The sequence below is a fragment of the Ambystoma mexicanum genome, chromosome 3p (assembly GCF_040938575.1).
Source record: "Ambystoma mexicanum isolate Mex_15411 chromosome 3p, UKY_AmexF1_1, whole genome shotgun sequence".
NCBI classification, from domain to species: Eukaryota; Metazoa; Chordata; class Amphibia; order Caudata; family Ambystomatidae; genus Ambystoma; species Ambystoma mexicanum.
Window position 1 is genome coordinate 27,989,008 of NC_090925.1, and position 18,792 is coordinate 28,007,799.

Consider the following 18,792-nt stretch of genomic DNA (forward strand, 5'->3'; position numbering starts at 1 on the left):
GGCTATCTTGGCTTCAACATCACAATCCGGTGATTAACTGGGAGACCCGTACTCTGACTTTTGCCTCCGCCTTTTGTCTTCAGCATTGTACCCCATCAGCCTTATCCCAAGACTCGGATCTCACTACCACACTGGAATCTAGTGGTACTGGGTCTGGTGTGAATTCGGTTTCTCAGATACCACAGGTATACATCGACTTCGAACATGTGTTCTCTGAGCCTATTGACATTCCCTTGCCGCCACATCGGCCGTTTGACTGTGCCATTGACCTACTTCCTGACTCCAAGATACCTCATGGCAAGGTGTATGCTTTAACTCAAACTGAGAGACAGGTATTGCAGGACTATTTGGCCGACTGTATGAAGAAAGGATACATAGTTCCTTCTAAATCACCTGCAGGGTTTCCTCTGTTTTTTGTCAAAAAGAAAGAAGGAACATTACGTCCGTGCATAGATTATCGGCAGTTGAACGACATCACTGTAAAGGATCGCTACCCATTACCTTTAATCCGAAACATTCTAGAAACCCTACATTCGGCCCGGATTTTTACCAAACTGGATCTACGGGGTGCTTATCACCTAGTCCGGATCAAGGACGGGGACGAGTGGAAGACGGCTTTTAAGACACCTTACGGGCATTATGAGTATAGGGTAATGCCTTTCGGCCTGTGTAATGCCCCAGCCATCTTCCAGCGCCTAATGGACAACATCTTTGGTGACTTGACAGGCATATCTGTTTGGATCTATCTGGATGACATATTGATATTTTCCTGTACCTCGGGGGAACACGTTGGACACGTCCGAGAGGTTCTCCATCGTTTGTCACTGAATCATCTGTTCGTCAAGGCAGAGAAGTGTTCCTTCCACCAGGACAAGATGGAATTCTTGGGCTATGTGATTAGCAGTGCAGGTATCCAGATGGATCCCGGAAAGGTCCAAGCGATTAAAGAATGGAGATCGCCTCATGATGTTAAGTCACTTCAGCGGTTTTTGGGATTCGCCAATTTTTATCGGCGTTTTATCCCGTCCTTTTCTCGGATTACGGCTCCCCTTACTAGACTGACCAGTAACAAGGTTCTATTTCAATGGGATTCTCACGCCGCGCTGGCATTCGATTCTTTGAAGACGGATTTCTGCTCCGCTCCAGTTTTGCGCCATCCTCAAGACGAGCTGCCTTATATTGTGGAGGCTGATGCTTCAGATTTTGCTGTGGGAGCCGTTCTTCTCCAACAGGATGGACTTACTTCCTTCGAACACCCTGTGGCCTACTACTCTCGTAAATTAACTCCCAGTGAAAGAAATTATGCGGTCATAGAAAGGGAGCTGTTGGCCATCAAGACTGCCTTCGAAGAATGGAGACATCATCTGCTTGGGGGCCGCTTTCCGGTGGAGGTGCGCACCGATCACCGAAACCTACAGTATCTTCGTTCCTTGCAGTGTCGCACGCCACGTCAGGCCCGATGGGCCTTTTTCTTTTCTCCCTATGTCTTCAACATAACGTACATACCTTGCACTTCCAATCTGAAGGCTGACGCCTTGTCTCGTTCTTTGGATAAGGGAGGGGAGGATTCCGGTCTCGAAATGCCCTTAATCTCGCCTAGTCATTTTCTGTTGACTTTCTCTCCCTATCTTCAGACCATTCAACGGGAGACTTTGATGGATCCTGAAAGAACGACTCTCCGTAGGAGGACGTTGGTCACGGAACGTGATGGTCTACTCTTCTATCGAGGGAGACTGTACATCCCAAGGGGTACGGTTCGCAAGTCTATACTACATGGCTTTCATGACTCGTGCATCGGAGGACATCGTGGTGTCCGAGCCACCCAAGATTTCGTATCCAGACAGTTTTGGTGGCCCGGCTGGGCTCGAGAAGTCAATGAATACGTGAAGAGTTGTCCGGTCTGCGCCCAGATCAAGGCTCCCAGGAGGCGTCCATTGGGGTTGTTACGACCCTCTGAAATACCGCCATATCCTTGGCACACCATTGCAACTGACTTTATCGTCGAGTTACCACCCTCAGACGGATGTACCTGTATTATGGTGGTAGTGGACTGCTTCACCAAGCTCGCCCATTTCATTTCTTTCCATGCGATACCCACAGCCGCTCAAATGGCATCTGCCTTTTTGCATGAAATATATCGCCTACATGGCTTACCTGAGAAGATTATCTCGGATAGGGGGCCTCAGTTCCTTTCCTCCTTTTGGTCCAAACTGTGTGATCATCTTGGCATTCGCAGAGCATTGAGTTCCGGTTACCACCCTCAGACCAACGGTCAGACAGAGAGGACTAACCAAACCCTGGAGGACTATCTTCGGTGTTATGCTAACGCCACGCAATCCAACTGGAGATCGCTTCTGGATCTGGCGGAGGTCTCCTATAACAACTCCATACATGCCTCTATCGGGGTGAGTCCATTCTACTGTTCTACGGGTCAACACCCCAAACTGCTGCCTTTTCGTCCAGTGTTGCCCAGTACCGTTCCTTCTGCTGATCATTTGGTATCCACCATACAGAGGCATCACGAGTTGGCACGTGGGACCCTGACGGAGGCACGGGAGCGCATGAAGAGACAAGCAGACAGGGGTCGAACCCTGGAACCCGATTTCCAGGTGGGGGATCGGGTTTGGTTATCTTCAAAGAATCTACCTCTTCGTAACCTCCCTATCAAGCTAGCACCTCGTTATTTTGGTCCATTCAGGGTCATTCAGCGCTTGTCCTCTGTGGTCTTTCGTCTTCAGCTACCCCCTTCCTGGCGGATTCATCCCGTTTTCCATGTTTCCCTCCTGAAGCCCTATGTGGTTGACGAGTATGGACGTGCAAGTCCTCGTCCTGCCTCTGTCCAGGTACGGGGGTTTCCCGAATTTGAGGTTCAGGAGATTTGTGACTCGCGTTTACGTCGGGGTGTGCTTCACTATTTGGTGGACTGGAAGGGATACCCGGCTTGCGATCGCACCTGGGAACCACATGTTCATGTGCACGCTCCCCGTCTTATCCGCGAGTTCTATCAGCGGTTTCCTTGGAAACCTGGGGCCCCGGGTCTTTCTGGGGGGGGTCATAGTGTCATGCCACTCACCCGGCGGTCTGGTCTTTCCGCTCCTGCCCGATCGGCTCCCTCCTGGCGGCTCTATCCTCGCTTCCGCTCTTGGGGTTCGGCTCCCCGGGGTATTCCGGGAGTCCGGCGTTATGTTTCGCTGCGCATGCGCGGTCGCTCGTGTCCTCGCGCCCGCGCATGCGCAGTGTATTGGGCACTCGGAGCAACGAGGGCTTGCTTCTCAAGCCTCGTTCTGGGCTCGCCAGCACCTGGGAACGAGGCGGATTGCGGTACAAGCCTCTCAGGTGCTGGCAGCCCTATAAAATGAGTCCAGGCCATGTTCTATCGCGTCTCAACGCGGTTTTGCCCAGACCGTGTTTTCGCTCCGCTCCCCTGTCCCGTTGGTTCACACCTGTTCCAGGCCATTACCTTTTACCTGCTGATCTCCTGGTTCTAATCTGTGTCCTGGGTCCATTCCCTTCCACCTGGTTGCTCTCCTGGTTCAATTCTGTTTCCCTGGTCAGTGTCCTCTATCAGGTTGCTCCCTCCTGGTTCCCTTCGGTTCCCCTGGCCATTATCCTTACCTGCCAGACCCTATCAGTTCCCTACCTGTCCTTTTGACCATAATCAGCTTGTTCTCCCCCAGTCCTTCTGCGCTCCTGCCTTGCCTGCCTCTTCCTTGGTGCTTGTCTGCGAACTCCCCCTTGCCTGCCTGGTACCTAACCGCCGTGGACAAGACCCGCCTGCTACCGGATATTTCTTCTACTGCTACGGAAGGACAAACCATTCTCTGCTCCCCCTGCCAGTGCTCGCACTGTCCTGACGTCACGATAATCAGGGGTAAAGCACACCGTGACGTTGGGAGTCGGTTCATCCTCCGCCCAGTTGCTAAGTTTGGGTTTAGGTTTGGACTGGCTACCCGCGTTACACTAGCTTCGGAGAAGAACAGACAGTCTGGCTGCCAACCAAAGACCTTCAGCAAGACAAACAGGTACCCACCGATCTCGTGATATCCACTATAACAGCCATAGGGATGAAGATCATGATCAATGTCAATCCAGGATGGAAGCCCAGAGATCTAACTGATGATGAAATAAGAGACTTTGTGAAGGCCAGCGAACATGCGCCAGAAGGTATGAAGTTTCTGTACCCCAGGAAACACAGAAATTATGAAGGGAAATAGATCTATTGCAGCCAAAATGGACAATGTCAGCTAATGACATGGAACAAAGACGAACATGTAAAGACAGCAGGAAGCCTGAAAGGAGTGATAAAAATATGGACTCCAAAGAGACACTCCTTCAAACCATCATGTACAAACCCAGAAGATGAAGAAGAAATAGATACAGAAGAACCAAGTAAGATGAATCCAAAGGAGGAACCGGAATTGGTCGATAAACCGACCAGAGGGGGGAGTGTAGAGGAGGTCCCAAATATAGCCTGCACTCCAGTCTGCCATTTTGAAGTACCAAGAACGTTCACACCGAGATATGTGACATATGATAAGCAAATAAAACAGCAGAGAGCCGCATTAGGCTCTGTCCAGTGCCTATCAAAAGAGCAATACCTATTGAATTGCCAATAACCAATTGGTGGGACCGTATGATCCAGACAGTAAGGTATCCATTGAGAAAACTGTACCAGCAAATGACACGAAATGAAGATTGCTTAAAAACTGTCCCAGAAGAAACTCAACAGGCCTTAATTGAAGACGAATGGTGACGACACGAGGGCCTGGACAGACTCACAGATGAAAGAAATGACAACCAAAGGATGACACACAGAGACGAAACGCCATGAGTAAGGATAGCGTAAACCTAGAAGGAGAAATGATGTTGCAATATAAAGAAACTTGAGCCTTAAGCAGGATGAAGATATTCAACCAGTTAACACCTATAGATATGCTTGTATCCGCAAGAAGCTAAGAAAACAGTGCAGCTTGCTATGCTTAGTAGGAAAATAGAGCAGCAAGTGCCACATATATATATATATATATATATATATATATATATATATATATATATATATATATATATATATATATATATATATATATATATATATATATATATCTACTTCAATGAAGCACACTATATAAGTGCGAGTCCACTTTACACAAATGCAGAATTAACTCAGGTTACTAGGGTCAAACAGGACAGGATTCATATTCCAACTAAAATGAGAAGAGATGACTAAATCGAAACTCAGCAGGAGCAGTCCGTGCTTGGGATATCGAGGTCAGACCAAGAGAGGGAGGCGGACAGTAGCTTCGGAGAATCGAAACTTAAGAACCGAGCAGCCTGCCCCGGGAAGGTCGAGATAAGGAGGCCCAGGCAGTTGGCGAGCCGAATAAGAATCAAATGTGCAAATAGAAGGAAAACTAAGCAGATTCACTGTGTGCTAGCACGTGACCATACGAGCAAGAAGGGGCACCTACGCCTGGCTGTCATCCAGACAGAAGATACCATAACTTTTTCTGACAAGAAGCTACAGTTTCAAGGCCGACCACAGGCAATTAATTGACGCATACCAACTAAAGTACTGATTGATGGAAGGGAGGCAGGGTGAATCTTGGGGCATCCTGCACCAGGTTGGCCATTCTGCGGGCTACTAATTAAAGTGGAGATTTATGCATGGGGTCGAAGCCAACCTAATCACAATGGACCAAATAATCTAGGGTCCTATAGATAGTAGAACCAATGGGAAGTTGTACTTTAAGTGACGTCCACCATAGCCATTTTTGAAGGAAGGGCTTGGATGCCCGCCTGATAGTGTTTATCCAATCCCCACAGTCTGTTACCATATACAGATATAGCACCTATATTTAAGTTACCTTTTCCAACCAATCGAATTGCATGATAACTTACGTCAATGAATGATTACGAATTTTGGGTATAACTGTTACTGTTTGCATGAAGTTCTTGGGATTTGAACCGAGACGGGCTAACGCATCACTGTTGATTTCCATGTTTCCCCGTTTTTTGTACTTGTCATTAAACGAACTCCCCTTTGCCAAACCATTGAGTTGTCCTTATTGATTGGTGTTGGAGTAATAAATCTGCACCCCCATCCACCTCAAGGTGCAGCAATCTCGTCTTAAAGTACTACAGAGCAAGCTCTGACTCTATAGGTTGGTCAGGGGTCTCTCTTTAGTACAACGCAAAAGCGACAGTCTCAAGTCCAAATGCTGATCCCACCAGAATGCGGACACCTGAAGGATGATTACCGCAGCACAACACAGAAGTCTCTAGTCCATTGTGCAGGGGAGTGGGGAAAAGGGGCAGCTCCACACAACTTGATGGTGGGTCCGTATGATCCAGACAGGTCAAGAATATATAATGCAGGCTTGTTCCAAAGCGTGAGTAGAAGCAATGCAAATGGCTTTCCGAATAGAACAGGATGAAGGTAAGCAAATCCAAGGTAGACAAACAAACCAGGAGCAGACAGTAGAAGTCCCGTAAGCGTTCCGAGTCATCGAGGGCGAAATGCAGGCAGAACCAAGGCGAACAAAGCAGACAAGGAGCAAACAGTATCAAACCAGGTAAACAGGCAGCACAATCCCAAAAATATCCAAAATCACAGAACAGGAACCAAAACGCACTTCTTCCAAATTCAGGAGTGCTGCTGTAGTGACGGGGAGGTACTTAAGTGGCCTGAACGGGGTCACCTGATCGGACCGTGTGCCGTAAGCTGGAATCGCACCATCCGGCACTCCACAGTCTCCATGGCAACTGCCAAGCCATGCCATAGCTTCCACCAGTGCTGGTATGTGCAATCCTACGTGTTCCGCCTCGGGACAAGAGATGTCTGACATGACTGTGGGGCGGTGTGTAATGAACGTGCGAGTTGGTGACATGGTGTTGTATGTTCCCATGGAGTCAGTAAACCCAGTATTGCCAAGGGTGGGACGTGGCTTCATAACCTGGGAAGGAGATATCCTGACAGTACCCTCCCCCAAAAGAACGCCTCACCCTATGAGAGGACCAGAAATCCGTCAAAAGAGCCGGTTCATGAATGTTACCTGTGGGCTCCCAAGTACGATCCTCTGGGCATACCCTTTCCAATCCACAAATACAAACAAACACCCCTCTGCAGCCTAGTGTCAAGAATCTGGTTCACTTTGTATTCATCAGAACCAGAAACCGGTAAGCGACGGTCATGCTTAAGGAGCCTAGTAGCCTCATGAATGGGTTTCAACAGGGATGGATTTTCCATGACTCCTGTAAGGCCAATCGCATCGCCACCAGGTTGACAACAGTGGTGATTATAAAAAAGACCCAAAAAGCAAATCATGAGTGTTCTGCGGCCAGGTAGCCGCTAATTCGTCGTAGACATCCATACTTTTATGCCCAACCTGTATTCGGGAGAGTCGACATGATGAGCATCAGCATGACGCTTAGTGCGGTCTTGACTGTCCAAGAGATGCTGCTTGACGTCTGCATGAAGTCTGGAAATGGCTTGAGTGCAGGCTAGAGTTGCAGGGTTGCAGGGAATAACTAACGCCGGAGTGGGCAAAGAACATGGATGTCATCCATACAAAACATGAAAGGGAGATGAACCAGTGGCTGTATGTAAGGAGTTATTATATGCGAATTCAGCCATTACTAAGGCAGAAAGCCAGGAACCTGGTGTTGGATCGCGAGACACCTCAGGTACTGTTCCAAAGTGGCATTCACACGCTTGGTCTGCCCATCCATTTGTGGGTGATAGGCACTGGAATATCGGCCCTCAATGCCAAAAGAGTCTGTGAGAGCCCGCCAAAAACGAGATGTAAAATGTGTACCACGGCCCATAATTATCACAGAAGGTAGACCAAAGAAGTGAAAAAATATGGCGTAGGAAGTCAGCTAACACTGGGGCTGTAGGAAGACCTCCACAAGGTATGAACAGGGCCATTTTTGAGAAGTAGTCGATGACCACCCAAATGGTATCGAACCCTTGTACTACAGGCAATTCAACAATAAAATCCATGGAAACCACGGACCGAGGGTGGTCAGGTACTAGTAAGAACTGCAAAAGGCCGGTGGGTTTGGCCCGGGTAGCCTTACTTTGAGCACAGACAGCTAAGGTGGCAACATACTGAGCTATGTCCTTGGTCATATGTGGCCACCAGCACCAAAAATTTAGCAGGTCAGATGTTTTCTTGTTGCCAGGATGAGCAGCGATTTTCGAGTCCATCCTGCGTGTCGTGGTACCGGGCAAATAGAGTCTTCCTTGTACGTAAGGTAAGGACTGAACCACATCAATATTTCTATCTTTAATGGATTGTGGATTTGTTCTGACCCAGGTCTGTAGATGGAGCTGCATGGGATCCTGTAACGTGCAGCCGCAAACCACTTGGTTAGGGAGTAACAAAGGAGCTTTAGTCACTTGTTTCATGGCGTTTCCACCAAGACTGGATAAGGCATCGGCCTTTGAATAGAGGGAACCAGGATGGGTTTGGATGGGTTTTTTAAACTTAAAATAGCCTTGGGACCCCGGATGCTGCAACACAGTGGTGGAAATGGAAATAAATTGGTGGGGGATCCCACAAGGGCCGCGGTGGGGGTGGAGTTTGGTGGCGGGGTTGCTGAGGAGGTGGTGTTAAGGGGGGCAGAGCTGGCAGTTAACCTCCATCAAAGGAAATGCCCAAAATAATAGTTTACAACGGCGCTATTTCTTTCATGCTGCTTCTTTTCCAAACTATATATCAATTCCACTTTAAACCACTTCCATGGCACTGGTGATGAGTTATTTCAGTATGCCGATAATAGTTCTGACCAGTGTTGCTGAGTAAATATTCTCTAAAAAAAAACAATTTGCATTCCATTCTTTAAATAAAAAACTTCCCCTGGGGTACTAATCAAACACAGCGATTTCTGTTTGACATAAGCAATGTTTTCCTTTACTTAAACCCCACCCGACACCTCTCCTGCAGCTCCCCTCTGAAAGCAGTTGGGTGGCTGCATCGTGTGTGATGTTAATAGGGGTATTTATTTATGCAATGTTTGTCGGATGCCTGTATATTTATTTGTTTATGCAATGTTTGTTGGACAACCATTGCATAAATAAATAAATAAACAGGGTCGTGGCTGAGGACTGTAACTTCCTCTGGTGACCTGTGGTCACCAGAGGTAGTTACAGTTTGCTCGCATGCGCTTTTTTTTGTTTTCTTCTCCCCAGCGCAGAGCAGCGGTGTGGGGAGGCTGACTCTGGCCGAATCCTGAGATCCAGCTACACATCTGGTGCCAGATCTCGGATCCAGTGAGAGCAGCCCAATGACGAGCACTGCTGCAACATTATATGGGACAGGCTTCCCACATAGAAGACAGACTACAGTTTCACAGCTGAAGCTGTAGTCCTACTTCCATGTCAGTGGCCTGTCCCGGTTTTTTATTTTCGAAATCTGGCACAGTACACTTAGACCCCCCTTGTCCAAACACTACGGAAGTGTAGTGCCTTGACAGCCACTTTCAAGATTTAGTCCTACGTTTATGTTCTTTATCCTGTCCGGGTTTTTTTACTTCACCCTACCTTCGCATACTTGCCAACCCTACCGATTTCCTACCGGCTACCGATTTAGTGGCAACAAATACCGATTTTTAAAATATATTTGAAACTTTACGATTTCTACAATTTTTTGCTTACAGAGTGTTGGCATGTATGTGGTATATATGTCCTGTAATTTACAGACATTTCTTTATTAGGGTGAATGTTGTGACTAATCAAAACAAAAGAGTCCATTATACACTTAAAAGCGCTTCTTACTGAATCACTATAAGACATGTTTAACATTTTAAATTGTGCACATTATGATGTTCCCATAATGCTCCTTGCTTTTATGCAAATCGCTAGGATTGGGTTCTATGAACAGATACTGTGGCGCACAACCTGGCAGGGGACCATCACCCTTGTGCTCACCACTTCCTTCCAAAAGCCTCGCCCCTCCAAAGAGGTGACCGTTCCCCCATACATGTTTTCCATTTCCAGCACTGACCACAGTGGTACAGCGCTTTGACAATGCTCAGGTAACACGCGTGTAGAATGCTGAACTCTCTCCCAAGGTTAGGGATGGTTGAATGCCAAGGATTAGAATTGTGATTGTGTACAAGTGCCAGACTCAGTCATTCTCTCTCTTTGCTCCTTCCTTGCCCTCTTGCACAGCCATTCCTAATCCTGGGGAGGAATGGGTAGAGTCTTGCCTCCTCCACGTCTCCTTAATACTCCCAAATACTACCAGTGACCTTGACGGACACAGCCGTCAGTCCAAGTGAGTCTCTGTGGTTTAGCCTCCAAGCCTCTTAGGGTCAGGACTGTGGCTCTGCAAGCTGGCCTTGCCACCCTGGGCCAGAAGAGTGTTAAGCCTGTCCCTTAGAGGGCAGGAGTGGCGGCAATAATTCAGTCTATTTTAACATGGCAATGATTTTTTATGGCCATAGAGGAACATGTTGCCGAATGGCTTTTCATGTTGAATGCTACACTTTGAAGACCCTAAGCATTAATATTTGTTTTGATATTTTTTGGAGACTATAGAAAACCCACATCGTGGGCGCTGCACTGCAACACGAACCAAGAGAAAATGGTCCCATTTTTAGGATGCATATAGTTCTTTTAGCGAAAACGTTTTAAAATTCACTTCCAATATTGCAATTTAAGTCCCCTGAGAGGCAGTTGGATTCAGTGATTTGTTATGTTATGCTGGGTGTCTTTTAAAAAATATATTTATATATATGCCGCCAGATCTGAGCCACAACAGCAAGGCATTGTGGGTATGCAAATTAGCCCAAATACATATCTTTTTCTCCAGGAAATTGCTTTGTCTAAGGGCAGTGCTACTTTATAAATGGCTTAATCAACCCAAGAAAGACATCTTGAAAGGCTTTCAGGACAACTAGATAATTGGTTTCCCCCTTATTAGTGAGCATCAGTGCAGTATAGTCCTGACAGTGCCTGCTTCTTTAATGTTCGCTATTTGTCTCTCTTGTCAGTCATGCAACTCTGCTAAAGCTCCTCCCACTTCCCAGTGTCCCTAATATATTGAAGGAGGAACTTTGTAGTTGGAGCATTTGGCCATGTTTTTAGCAACACCAACAAAGTTATGGTAGGTTTAAAAAGGTTTGGAAAAAAATAACCTTTTACCTGAAATGTGAAAATATGAAAATCCATAAGAGCAAAGTCACACACTCCACAGCGCCCCTAGTAGCCATCGCCAGAAGTTCACCTCCAGTTCTGAGCCATATCAGCAATGGATTGTGGGTATATAAATTAGCCCAATTGCAAACCTATTTTTTCCAGCCAATTGTCTTTGTCCAAGAGGGTAGTGCTACTTTAGCCATAGCTTAATCAACCCAAGACAGACATTTTGCAAGGCTGCCAGAACAACCACATACCTGGGATCGTACAGTGAAGGAAAGAGAGAGAGAGACACCCCCCCCCAACACCTATCTCGTTGGGACAAATATATTCCTGTGAAGGTTTTCAAAGACTTCAGAGAGGAGTGCTTTAGAAATTAGTGAACCATGGATGCATGATGGACCCAACAAGTGCTTGGGCGTTCCCTATTTGAGTGTGTGTTGGCCAAGTGTATCAGGTGGGGTTGATGGGCGACCAATGCTGTCCCATATATGTAAGCTGGTGTCTGCCAGGCCGTATGTCGGGGGTGTCATTGGCAAGAATTGGCTGAGTGAAAGGTGGCTGGAGGGAAAACAGGGAGAGGAAAGGGTTGTGCTCATTAACGCGCCACCCCATCCTACATACTTGCCAACCCTACCGATTTAGGTGGTAGGATACCGCTATTCAAGCAGTCCTACCATCTACCGATTTAGTGGCAACAAATACCGATTTTTTTCAATATTTTTGAAACTTTACGATTCCTACAGATTTTTGGTCACAGAATGTTGGCATGTATGCCTTCGTGTGATGTGGTTAGAAGAGTCTGGAATTTGCAACATGCCTGTAGCGCAGGACGGCAGGTCGTTATGAGGGAGAACGGTGTTTCACTTCCGGGGACAGCTTCTCCGGCACTCTGGCAAACACTGAATTCTCTTAAAGCCACACAGGCATTGCTATTTTCATACTGATACTTGCTGTGATATTATAGGGCTCCAAAGCAATTCCATATAATTGATCAGAACACGCAAAACGCACTCACTGAAGATATTTTCCACCTCAACGTATTGTTTTAATGAATTAAAAGTTCAGTCCTTCATACCTCCCAAGTCCACGCCATTGGAGTGTCCTGCTTCCTCGTACACGCGTTTCTTCTCAGAACAAAGCTTTCTCAAGGCACCCAAATACATTACCATGTTGGGCTTCCCTGCTCTGCTGTTTTCAAGGATCTTTTAGGACAGTGTGTAATACCGGGGGTGGACTGAAGGAAAAGCGAGGTATGAAAAGGGAGGTGCAGGTACTATAGCTTAAGGCCCCCTTGGTCTCTGGCAAACCTTTGAGGAGATCTCCTGCCACATCGGTGCCTTAGTTTCGGCCTCTTACATGTGGAGGCAGGATACAGGATTCCAGCACCTGTCTAGGAGCGGAGGGTGCCACCTCAAATGGTGAGGGCAACATTGATAAGACCACACGGCACCAAAGGTAGTCCTCTGCTGGGGGAATGCAACACTAGCCAGAGAGCAAAGGGTGATGGGAAATAACCAAACAAAGGAAGCCGGGGTGCAGGGGAAAGCAAGATACTTACAGTAACCATGATCCACACCTACTGAGGCGCAACCAAGCTCCCACGCGCACAGCTCCCAAAGAAAAAGCTGCTGCAGACCAAGTTCTAAACAGAGTTGGACCAGCATGGACAAGGATCAGACTTGCAATCAATATAATACAAGGCAAATAAATCCAGTTTTATGGCAAGAAGAACAAGAAACAAACTATTGCCTAAAACGACTCTCCTCAATGCAGAGAAACCAAAACCAGAAATAAAGCGGAAAGAAGAAGACACCGCACAACGCAGAGGAAGAAGTTAACTAAACAGCAACCACACACACGTCCATGAATACGTTAAGGCACCGAACAACACATACCAGGCCAACCGCATGTAGTCATCACACCATAGCCCCAAGAACCTAGACATTACAGCAGTTCAGTAAACCATATCCCACAACAGAAAGATGGGCAGGGGAGTACCCAAGCTTGAAGACACAGTCAGCTGCGGAAACACCACCCTATTCTAAGTGAGCTATCACTGGAAGGGGATCAAAGTGTACAGCGTAACAATGAACTGCCACCCCAGTTCCATTGTGCTCTTATAAGGCGTATATAGGGCCATGCACGCCCCACAACCCTACTGCACCTGCCTAAGAAGCATTCTTCATGGCATCCCTTCCCTGGGTGTGGCTGAGAGATTTGTTGTGTGTGTACATTCAAGTCTTGTGATGTATCCCAGTGCAGGCCGGGTGAGTCTTCATTGAAAGAGAACTCTATAAGCCTGGCCCCTGAGGACCCTTGGAAGGATGCACAGGCGGTAAGTACCGCATCTTGTTCGCACCTTCTGCACTGCACACCGTCCGGCTTCCAGGGTTCCCTTTCATGAGCAGCAAGATCAAGCACAACGCGAGGACACCGGACATTGTATATTTTCTTACAACCCTTCCACCACAGCCAATCAGACCGCAGATTGCTAGGACACTCCATGGCCTTAACCAACCCGGTGGTAATAGAGTCCTGCGTTTCCACCCTCTCGCTGCCCCAGGAATCACCACCGCAGCCATCTACCAGTCAGACACACCTCTGCCCAAGGAAGACTCTATATTGCCCTTTGTGGCTACTGTCAAATCGACTTATTTGCCTTGGTGTTAAAAAATCTTCCCAGAGTGCACCTGTCTTGTGTTTTGACATTATACGACTACAACTGTCTATGGGGTAGATTGGGTTTTAGACTTTGATATTGAAGACCTCAGATTACAAATGTGCCCGATACATGGGCCTCAATAGTGCTGCTAATGTCCAATTATATTCCTACAAAAAAGCCCATTCCAGAAAGTTGGAGAATGTCTAACATCATTCCCATCGACAAGAAGGGAAATAAAGAAAGCCCTTCAAACACCTGCCCAAAGCACTTTCAGATGCGGACAGTAAACTCTCGTCAAGATTTGGAAGACCTCAAACAGGATGTATATCAAAGAAAATCAGTCGGCCTTTAGAAAAGGAGTAAGAACCACATTGAACGGATTAATAATGGATGCCCTAACTCAGATTACCTTGTTCAAAGTTGCACCTCTTATTTTAGTGACATGGTTCGACTTGTCCTTGCCCTTCGACATGGTGAACTGGCAGAAATGATGGTAGAAGGTTATGAGCTGGAGAGTTCTGGAAGGCCTGCTGGTTAGACTGATGTGTATCCATTCAGATACCAGAATAAGATTAGTGTTGAATCAGCAGGGAGCCATTTCGAAAGATATCGCTACTCATGTAGGCCTTTGCCAGAGATGCGTATTGGATCCCTGCTAATTCAACGTATACGTTTCCGATATGGGAGACCCATTGACTAGATCAACATTTGTATCACCCAGCATCCATTCTATTAAAATGTGCCGCTTGTCGTATGCAGATGATGTGAGGCTCCTTGACTGGACAGGATTACGATGCATAATACATTCTTACCTTGAATTTGCCATTGGTAATGATCCAAGGATACATTCTACAAAGACGAAAATCAATAGGTTTACAAGAAGCATCTAAAGAAAATGTGGTTTTCTGTGGAGAATAGCAAATACCCCATTAACAAGGACTTATGAGGTGACATATTTAGGTTTCCATCTCAGGGCCAGACCTAAAAAAGAATCTCTACGTACAGAACTTGTAGAGATAGCTAGCAGCTTCCGTTCCCAAATGAAACAGATGTGTTATTGCTACAGAATATCCCCCACCCCCCCCTATTGAATTCTACAAAGGGAAAGTTGTGCCTTCCCTAATGTGAGGCACTGACATTAATCATTTTATGGGTAATATAGGTATTCATAGAACTGCAGGTCATTTATGGAGGAAAGTAATACATCTCCCCAATTGTGTACCAGTACCACTCATCAGATATGAATTGGGACTGATCTCGCTAAGATGATGGTATGAATGGAAAATGCACCAATCATATAGACATTTTTTAATTCCTCCGAAGAGCTCCTTTTTCATAGATCTTAACCTTCAAATAGAAAAGCAAAAGAAAGGCCATATTGCCGCTTTTATATTGAAATATGACAATATTTTAAATAAATCTAGTATCATCAACAAAGATGTTAATATCCAACCTGAACAAGGTTAAAAAACATGCCTTTTTAGGAAAGACTGGCGTGAGAGTATTAACGTTTAAATTATATGCGTATTTTTTGGGGGGGAATATTAGGCATGGGGAACAATTCCTAAACATTTGACCAACTTGCCAAATGCTTACTGGCGTACTTAGTTCCTCCCTTTTAGGATCAACGTGCTGCCAGCAGGTGAAATAAATAATATGAGGAACAAAGAACCCCCGAAGCACCAAATTCCTGTAAATACTGTGAATCCAAAAACACCATTGAATGGCTGTTCAATTTGGTAATTGAATGATCTTTTGGGAACAACCAAAGATATCCAATGTCTTATACGTTTGTGTACAAGGATGACGGGTTAAATAATCAGAGTCCTGGAGGAGGCCTGATATCTGGCAACGAAGTTCCTAGAACAATTGCACTGATAAGATTTCCAAATAGAATGAATTCAATACATTAAAATAGATCATTATTACTGTATTAATAGGTATAAAACGCATATATTTTGGAACATCAAAAGCTATTTTTAATTCTATTTCTTACTTTTAGGAAGTATGCAATTTTATAAAAATGTACTGCTGCAGTTTATGAAAATGGATTTTATTTAAATGAATTGTTGCCACTTGATTGTTGTATTTCGTAGTTGTGTTTGAAAAAAATGCTTGAAAACTATACCACGCTTTAAATTAAAAATAAATATATATATATGTGCAATACGATTTCTCACCTTTGGCTTAAAATTGATCTTCACTGCTTGTTTATTCACAGTATGTTTTAAACTCTGTAATTTTAGAAATCAAACAGCCTCCATCTCCTGTATGGCAGCACATATGCTAAAAGCTCCTACATTATTTTAAGAGGCCAAAATGTATTTACCCAACTGGTGTGTGCCCTGCAACAATATTCAGCACATACAAGTTCCTGGCGTAACACCCCTCAGCGGAAATATCAGCTGTTCCAGTAACTGCTTTGCTTAATGGCTACATGGAGTGTGATTGTATCTGAGGATGGGGCCTCCGTTGACTTACTCTACTTCTTTTGCTGTTTTAGAAAGAAAGGAAAATGGGAACCAGAGCTCCGCAGAAGCAAAGGCGCAGAGATTTTACCGGTCGTGCATGAACACGGAAAAGATTGAAGAGTTAGGTGCGTGGCCTATGGTGGAACTCCTGAAGAAGGTCAGTGAAACCGAAACAGGGACAACATTCAAGGACCACATGGGGTAGACAAAAGGGGATTCTTCATTCCCAAGTTGCAGGCTCCGGACCACCTAGACTAGAATGTTTGGGTGCCATTCACCACCAACACGTATTACGGTCTGACATAGTACGTCAACGGCGGCGCAAGATATTTCAACAGTGAAATGAGATTGGCTCCCTACTATACAGTTGAAATGTTTTGCTCTCTCTCAACACCGGTGATTAATGCTAGTTAATGGCCTTATCCTTGCTCTGAGCCTTCACACGTGGCTGGGGCAGATAAACCAGAGGTTTATTGACCCCTGTCTCATTCTTGTATGTCGACAACTGCTGACATCTCCCTGCAAGTGCGCATGTTCTGATGCAGCCAGCACACACTCCGGGAGTTGAAAAGGCTCAAAGTGACAGCAAGGTGTTGTTTGCCATCTGTGTTAAGCCGCTGCCCGACCGTCGCATTTTAATGGCGTCGCGGTCAGTGCTAGGGCCAGTTAGTTCTAAGGTAAGGGTGCACGAATAAGCGGACCCAGAGACCCATGCAAGTTGCTAAGATAGCCCACATGACATGACGCTGTGCCGCAAGGCAAGACACCACTTCACCCTGGCACCAGCTCCCGCTACAGGACAGGTCAGAGGTGAATGTATACCTTATTTAAGGTGAGTCCTGGCGTCAGACCTAGGCTGCAGGTAGGACTGAGTGAAAGGGGAGCTAATGCAGGAGCGGCCTGCTGCGACTCTTCCTGGCGAGGAACCAGGCAGGACAGCTTATGTCTGACTTCTGACCTGAGCAAGGGTTCTGTGGGTGGGAGCAGCGCAGAGAGTACGTGGCCTTGTTAGAAAAGGCCAGGGGTCAAGTCCTACAAATGAAAGTGGGTGGACTCATCAACAAATGCTATGTGATGGGACATCGCCAGAAATGTGCACATTAAGGTGAAATATGCACATTTCATTAAATTGCCTTTGCATAACCACCCAAACTGCACAGGACGAATGGCATTTGCCTTTCATAAAATCAACACACACACAAAACCAAGAGAGGATATTTTCTTCTAATAGTGTTTTTGAAAAAGTTTAAAGGTGTGCATGTTTTAAACTCCAAGAACAAATACAAATGTTTTCCCTGGAACTTGCAGTTTCGAAATGGGACATTTCACCTTTAGCTGTTTGTTATTTTTCAGGTACGACGTCCTTTCATCGCAGGATGTTTTTTTCTGGGGTTTTTTACTGCAGATTTTTTTCAAAAAAACTCATCGAATTTTTTGGGGGTGTTAAAAAATGATATAAATTGGGTGTGGATGTATGGGAATATAAAAAAAATAAAGGGGATGGGGTTTTGGGGGGGTAACCCCCCCAAAAATAAAGAAATTAAAAATGAGATGAGTTTGTTTCGAAAGAAAATCCACAGTAAACAACCTCACGAAAAAACAATCGCGATGAAATGACATGGAACCATTTTTCATCAGGTTATATAGTGCATTGGTGAAGTCTCCAGCCTTCAAAACCTGGTGATCTGCAGTTCGATCCCGAGGTCAACTTTAATTCAAAGAGGACATTCAATGTTTCTATCTTTTACCGAGTCCACCTTCTGAAAAAATTGGGTACAATTGGGTCCACCCGCGTGTACCCTCGACTTGAGCCCTGGAAAAGGCTGCTGCATTTCTGAAGCTCTGCCTGTCACCGATTCAGGGGTGCCCCGCAGACTGCTAGCGATGAGTACACGCTAATGAGCACACAGTAAGGTACACAGAGGCCTGCCAAGCCACGCCCACATCACTCACCGAGGTTGGCTGCAGCGGACCCCATTCAGGAAGATGTGATTAATTTCCTTGAGGAATGTTCAATATGTCCTCCTTCCGAAAGTGCTGTCAAGACAAATATTCTGGGTGACGTCAGCAAGGCACGCCCAGCTCGAGCTTTCTCAGAATTACCTGGGCTCCGGGGAGTAGATTGCCCCCTCAGTCTCTGTGCATGGGCAGGTGTAACCGGGCAAGCCTTTGCAAGATATTGGCGCGTGCAGAGACCTGTTTTCCCATTTTATTAATTACACTGTGTACAGATTTTCCAGATCAAGTAAAAACTAATTAAAATGTAGCCCTTTCCCAGACATTGCTGCCACCCTGTCCCTTGAACAATCATGTTTTAATCGCGAGCTGGCAAAAACAATAGTCTTGGTTTTGTATAGGCACTGAATAATCATTACCTTTGGATCGATGTCCGAAGGCCGGTTAGAAAAGGCCGACCGTGCGGATTCTAGACCGTAAGGCCACATTCTGCAGGGTCGGTCTTTCATTTCTATTTTATTTTTATTTTATTGGACATTTGCATGGCGCCTATGCGC

General features: G+C 46.0%; 1 protein-coding gene across 5 annotated transcripts in view; it reads left to right on the top strand.

Moving 5' to 3' along the window:
- LOC138580092 (kell blood group glycoprotein-like) overlaps positions 1-18,792 on the top strand; it is a 537,793-nt gene that overhangs the window by 308,595 nt on the left and 210,406 nt on the right. For all 5 annotated transcript variants that reach the window (XM_069650368.1, XM_069650367.1, XM_069650369.1 and 2 more), the window contains exon 4: positions 16,312-16,436. In XM_069650368.1, coding sequence (XP_069506469.1) covers positions 16,312-16,436 — 125 coding nt within the window. The remainder of the gene's footprint in view (positions 1-16,311; positions 16,437-18,792) is intronic.